Below are 6,026 nucleotides of genomic sequence, written 5' to 3'. Positions count from 1 at the left end.
GCTGCTATTTCAAGAAGTGTTGATGCTTAGAAAGAAGCGTGTCAAAAACCTGCGGCGTTTTAGCCAGACGCAGCTACAAAACGCAGAGGGGACTCGACGGGCCCCGGGGGACCGAGCCTTCCCCTGCGAGCTTCAGCCGGTGCTGAGCGCTGCGCAGAGGCGGCCCCGGCCCCCCCCCTACCCCGCTTGGGAGCCCAGGCACCGCCTCCCTTATTAGCATCGCTTCCTCCTCCTCCTCCTCCTCTTTCTCCTCTCCTGGAGCGGGGTCTCTCCGCCGGCCGGGCGCGGGGGGTTCGTGGCTGCAGCGGCCCCGGGCAGCACCAGCCAAGCCGCGCTCAGCTCCGCGGCAGCGCCCGCAGCAACTTTCTCGCTCCGCGGGGTGCGGAGCGATGTGACCGCCCAGCCTCTCACGGCGGCCGAGCGCCCCCCGGCAGTGGAACCCCCCAGAAGCAGCGCGGTGTCCCCCCGGCAGTGCGGACGCGGAGCGGAGCGGATCCCCCCGGCGGAGAGGAGAGAAGAGGAGCGGAGCGGAGCAGACACGCGCACCCCCTGCACCCACCCACCGCAGCCCGGGGCGGGAGCGCGGATGCGGCGCGGAGCCCGGGGACCCGGCGGAGCCCAGCGCGGGGCCGGGCCCTGCCGGGGCTGGCGGCCGGAGGCGTGGGGCGCGGGGGGATGCTGAGCCCCGCTGCCCGGTTCCGCGCCCGCCGCCGGGAGATGCTCCTCGTGGTCGCCCTGTGTCTGCTGTGGCAAGAAGCGCCCGCGGCGCCGACCCCCGCGGCAGACGACATCACCCGGGGAGTTGTAAGTTACCCGCGACCCTCCTCTTCTCTCTGTTCCCCGGTCCCATCTTCCCCCACCTCCTGGTATCGGCGGTCCCCGCGGCGCTGGACGAGCTCCGGCGGCTGCTCCCGGTGCCCCCCTCCAGCATTCGGCGTGGTGCCTCTTGTGACACCTGGTGTCCCCCCTCGCCCTCAGAAGGGTCCATTTTCTCTCCCTTCCTCTCATCCCTTGTCCCCCGCCCTATGCCTACTGCAGGGAGCCCTTTGCAAGCCGGTGTCTCCCCTCCCCTTCCCCGAGTCTACAGCGCGTCCCCTTGCAACCATTGCCCACCCTCCCTGGACCCAGTGCATGGTGCCCCCTACTCACACTATACTGTCCCCCCCACACTCTCTCGCTGTGCCCCAGCTTTCCCCCAGCCCAGCATCCACGAAAGGGGAGCCGTGGGGGGGGGTGGCCCCACTGGCATTCACACATGGGTGGTGGTGGGCTCTGAGGTGCTGAGGGAGGGCTAGCCTCCGCCTGCCATGGAGCCACACAGACTCCTGCCAGCAAGCGGGCTCAAATGGTACATTTGGAGCACGAGCAGCCCCTGGGGATGGAGACGCTCGTAGCTGCTCCGTGCTGGTGGCAAGCAGAGGGTTGACCTCGTCGCTCTGATGGTCTGCACAGCGTGGGCGTCCTTGTGGTCCGTGCTTCCCCGCACACGGGTGCCGGCTGTGACTGCAGGGAGGTGACTGGATAGCAGGCAGCGAGGGCTTGGGTGCTGACCCTGCCCGGCCACAGTGGCAGCAGGTCCATCCAGCTCCACAGTGTCTCCTCTGAGACAGGAGAGGTTGGGAGGCTTTTCTCCCAGAAAAGTTTGTTGTAGTTGATACAAGCTGTAGCTCAGGGAGGAGAAGCCCCATTACTACATCAGACCTGGGTGTCAGAAAGCTGGCCGTGGCTTGGCATGGGCAAGCAGCCCTGGGGCTGCACCTGCCAGTTTGGAGAAATTCCCTGATACTCAGCAAATTTCAGAAGGTGGCCTGTGTGCTGCTTGTGAAGGAGGGAGAGAGGGTTTGCAGCATGGCAGGGTTATCTAACAAGGGCACTCACGTGGAGCAGTGTGCCAGGATACTGCTGCCACAGAGGTTTGGCCACTGAGTTCCTCTTTTGGCTCTCAGACTCCAGCTCAAACACCTGCTGGGAAGGAATTAGCAAATTGTTCCTCAGCGATTCCGACCAAAATAGAAAATGCATGGAAAGTAAGGCACATCTGTGTTATTACAGTGCATTTGATTTCCTCTATAACCAAATGTTAAAGCCGGAATTAATATTTCATGCAAATAGCACATAAATTGGTGTATTCTGCCCTGATCAATTTGACTCAAACTTGTCTTTGACCTGCTTTTGCCCTTGCTACTGTGCACACTGCACTCAGCTTTTGTAGGTTAAGTGTTAATACTCGAGGGGGCTTATTAGTTATCACTGACAGCTATCAGCCAGGAAAGGACCTTTTTTTGTCCTGCACTTTTGAGCTGGAGCTCAAAGCCATTCTGAAGAGCTGTGGCAATCTCACAAAGCAACAGGGGCTGAGGAGGGTGATAACAGCACAGAAGTGAACTGCAGAAGAGGGGGATTACAGAGCCCTACGTTAAGACCAAGCCCTATTTAGGCTGGGCAGTACAGAGTAGGCGATGTTAGATGGGTATCTGGGTGATTTCTCCCCTCTGGTGGGGCTGCCTGCTGGGGCAAATGCATCTTTCTGGCTCAAGACGGCACTGGTGGGATTATGAAGGAGTTGGTTGTAAAGCAGGTTTGTGCTTATGCCCTCTAATGAGCAGCAAGGAGCATAAAATGCCTGGTATTTTCAGAGGTGTTTGTCAGAAAAACAACACTACGTGGGAAGTGAGAGCTTTCAGAAGAATTATATGACATCCACCTTATGAGGCAACTAAGAAATTAAAGATCTGTGATGCATTTCAACCAAATATTTGAAAACTAGGAAGCATGAAACCATGGCAATAGAAAGCTCCACTAACCTTTCGAAATTATATCCAGCAATCCTCTGCAGTAAATAGAGCACAATGTCAACAGAGTTTTGCATCCCAAATACCCTACCCTTGAAGCTGGAAGGCTTTCACTACCTAGCAGGATTGTACCTCCAAGCTGCATCCTCAGCTCCAGTCCTGCCACAGGTTTGTTTTAAATGAAACAATGATGCTGGGCCAAATTAAAGTTCAGCAAAATGAAAGAGGGCTATAATTCAACAGCAGCTCTTGTTAGAGTGCTGCCCAAAGCAATATATCCTGAATGATTCTCCAGATTTCATTACTAGTGGAATATCCTGCCCAGTTTATAAATCTAGCTTGATTATTAATGCTTTTATTGTTCTCCATTAGCTGCTCTAACACAGACAGCATAAAATAGCAGATGGAACAGAGCTTGATATGACTATCTCCCTTGAATTTTAGTATCTTGCTTTTGACTTTTACTGCTTTGCATTTGGCACTGCTGCCTTTTCGGTAAACCTTCCAAACCCTCCTCACCACAGTGCCCAGTGTTCACAAATTGCATCTTTTTCTGGCTGTTTGGGCTGGAGCATCTCAGGGGTGTGAGCAGGAGAAACTTTATATGCATTAGTAGTAGCTGCTTAATAAGAGCTCTCACTTCACCAGGCTCTGAACCAGGTCTGAAGGGAAATCTACCTTCAAGTTCTATTTCTCTGAAGAGCCAGCACAGTGGAGTTTGTGCAGTGGAGGTGTTGACCTGGAGACCTGCTGATTTGTAAAGGTGGTGGCTGTTAAACAGGCAGCTCCTGTCTGCTGCTGCTCGAGGGACACTGGAAAAAAGCTGTGCCATGGGGAGGGATGAATACCCAAAGCTGAGCAAGCTTGGCCACGAGGGAGATGCTTTGCCCTAGGGAGGTGCTTGGCCCTGACCCTGGGGTTGCAGGACAGGAATTGGTGGTGTTGGTGGCGTTGCCAAGATCGTCCCTCATGGACAGGGGCTCTGGTGTCAGTGACCAAGGGCTGCAAGAGTGCCAGGAAAGTTTTAGGTCAGCGTGGGTGCAAAAAAACAAGTGTGAGCTGCTTTTTCTTGACTGTGTGGTCAGGGGTGATGGGGAAGGTCTGTGTGTGCCCCCCCCCCAGGCCTTTCCCCAGCTGGGGTTTGCTGGGCATTCCTGGGGGCTTGCGTATGAGTGATGCCTTTCTCAGCCTCCCTCTCACAAAGCCCATCTGTCTTATTTCCAGAGAAGTTGCTCCCAGGGTATGGAGGCATTTGCATTCATCACTGGAGACCACAGCCTCGAGTCCCCCTCCGCCTCAGTCCCAAACTGCTCTTTGTTCAGGGCAGGGTCTTTGCCTTTGTGGCAGCTTCTCATTTGAATGACAAGGATGCACTTGTGGGCAGAGCAGGGGTGGCACAGAGCCCTGCAATGCTGTGGTGTGGGCCTGGGGCACAGACAGAGGTTCCTCTGTGTCCCCACATCAAGGACCAGTGGGGCAGGAGGAGTTTCCTACAGATCTGTGCCCCACGTCTTCCCAGTGCTGAATTTCAGGGCAGAAGGAACCCCATGCCTGGTGAACGGGCTCCTTCTTGCTGTTTTTCTGTCCCTTGTCATGCCTGCAGAAGAGTGGGATCATCCTGCTGCTATCCACTGCCCACCTAGGGCTGCACATGCTTATCCAGTCATGCTCCTGCCCACCCTGGGATCAGCCAAGAGCTCTCCTGAATCACTGCATTTAAGCATCTAGGGCCACAGTGTCTTCAAGACTTGGCTTAAATCCTTGGCTTGTAATAACTGGTCCTCTTAGAGTAAAATCTTTGTATGGAATGAAGCTGTTCCCTCTACAAGGAGAAACTAGCAGACTTGTAACCTTCTGTTTCTGCTAATGGGGAAATTAAAAATTTAAAATCCCTGTTGGAGCTTCATTCAGTCTTCTAAAATGGCAAGTCTTTCAGGGCAAAATGCTCAATAGATTCCCTAAACAATAATGTATTCAGATGAACAGCGTTGGGGAGAGGAGCTTTTCTTGGTGCCTCTGCCATTGAAACACTTCATTCCCTTCCCATACAGAGTGGTGGCCATCTCAGTATTCCTTCCAAGAAAGTTAAGCTACCATGTGAAAAAAAAAAAAAAAATGCTACTTACATTTTAAGGTACCTCTTGTAGACCAAGTACAATGCAAACTAAATTGGCTTCACAAAAGGCTGGCTGGAAGCTTTCAAATAGCGAGGCTGCTGTGAAAGCATTTAATCTGGTATTAAAGCCCTGTCTGGTTTGAGCCACTACTTCCCTTTCAGATTTGAGCACCCCGGACCTCCAGATACAGTAATGCAATTTCCTCCCGCGCTTGGCTGCTCCTGTGGGTCCAGCCTGCGAATTACCCGAGGTAGTTAAGCTCAGTTACCTGCTTTAATGAGGCTCTGCCCTCTGGAAGGAGTCAGAGCAGGGGGGAAAACCTTGCTGTCACTGGGGACTTCCCTGTGAATGGTGCTGCTGTGCTCCCACCTTGGCCTCGCTCTTCATCCTTGGACTCTGTGGTGAAGCGCTGCGAGGCAGAAGCAGCTCAGGGCTGTCAGGACCCCCCCCAAAACCAGATCCTGCCATCCCTCTGCACCTAAGAGCTCCTGGGACTCTCAGGCTCCTGCCTGGCTTAGCCTGTGATATCTCTTTAGTCTCCTTCATTTAATTAAACTTGTGAAGGGCTGATGTGAACACAACACCTTCCCAGCCCCTGCCTGGCACTCCCAAGCTTTGCTGTCTGGCTGTGACTCACCGGTGCATCCACATGCATCAGACCCATCGAGGACACAAGTGTGTCATGAGGGTGACATGGGTGATGATGTTGTCACAAAGCCAAAGGCTTAGATGTCTCTGACACCCTGCTTTGTCCTGCAGGTTCATTATTGCCAGTGGTGGTTGGCTCTGACTCACAGCCAGGGCCGTGCACTGATTTCTCATTATTTCCTCATTGGCAGAAGTGCTGTGGGAGTGGTGCACAGAAAGGTCACACTGTGGCTGACAGAACCTTTAGTTCTGGATGCTGTGGGACCAAGCATGTACCCTGCGTGGGTCTCAGGTCCTTGCTGGCCTCGCGGGGGTGACAACAGGGAACAGAAAAGTCATCACGTCTCAGGTGTGAATCGTGGGCCCACTGTGCTGTTGCTCTTTAAAGTGTCTTGTTCAAAGTAGAGCTGTTCTTGGAAGCCAAGGGTTTGCTTTCAAAATAACCCATGATCAGACAGCAACAGTTCTC

The 6,026-nt window shown here is 54.2% G+C and overlaps 1 protein-coding gene across 1 annotated transcript in view; it reads left to right on the top strand.

Annotated features, from left to right (window-relative positions):
- The first annotated feature begins 675 nt into the window (after positions 1–675).
- The window catches only part of MMP17 (matrix metallopeptidase 17), a 54,893-nt gene continuing 49,542 nt past the window's right edge, over positions 676–6,026 (top strand). Inside the window, exon 1 of the mRNA XM_030460569.1 lies at positions 676–804. Coding sequence (XP_030316429.1) covers positions 676–804 — 129 coding nt within the window. The remainder of the gene's footprint in view (positions 805–6,026) is intronic.

The sequence above is a fragment of the Calypte anna genome, chromosome 15 (genome assembly GCF_003957555.1).
Source record: "Calypte anna isolate BGI_N300 chromosome 15, bCalAnn1_v1.p, whole genome shotgun sequence".
NCBI classification, from domain to species: Eukaryota; Metazoa; Chordata; class Aves; order Apodiformes; family Trochilidae; genus Calypte; species Calypte anna.
This window is presented reverse-complemented; position numbering and strand designations above follow the sequence as displayed.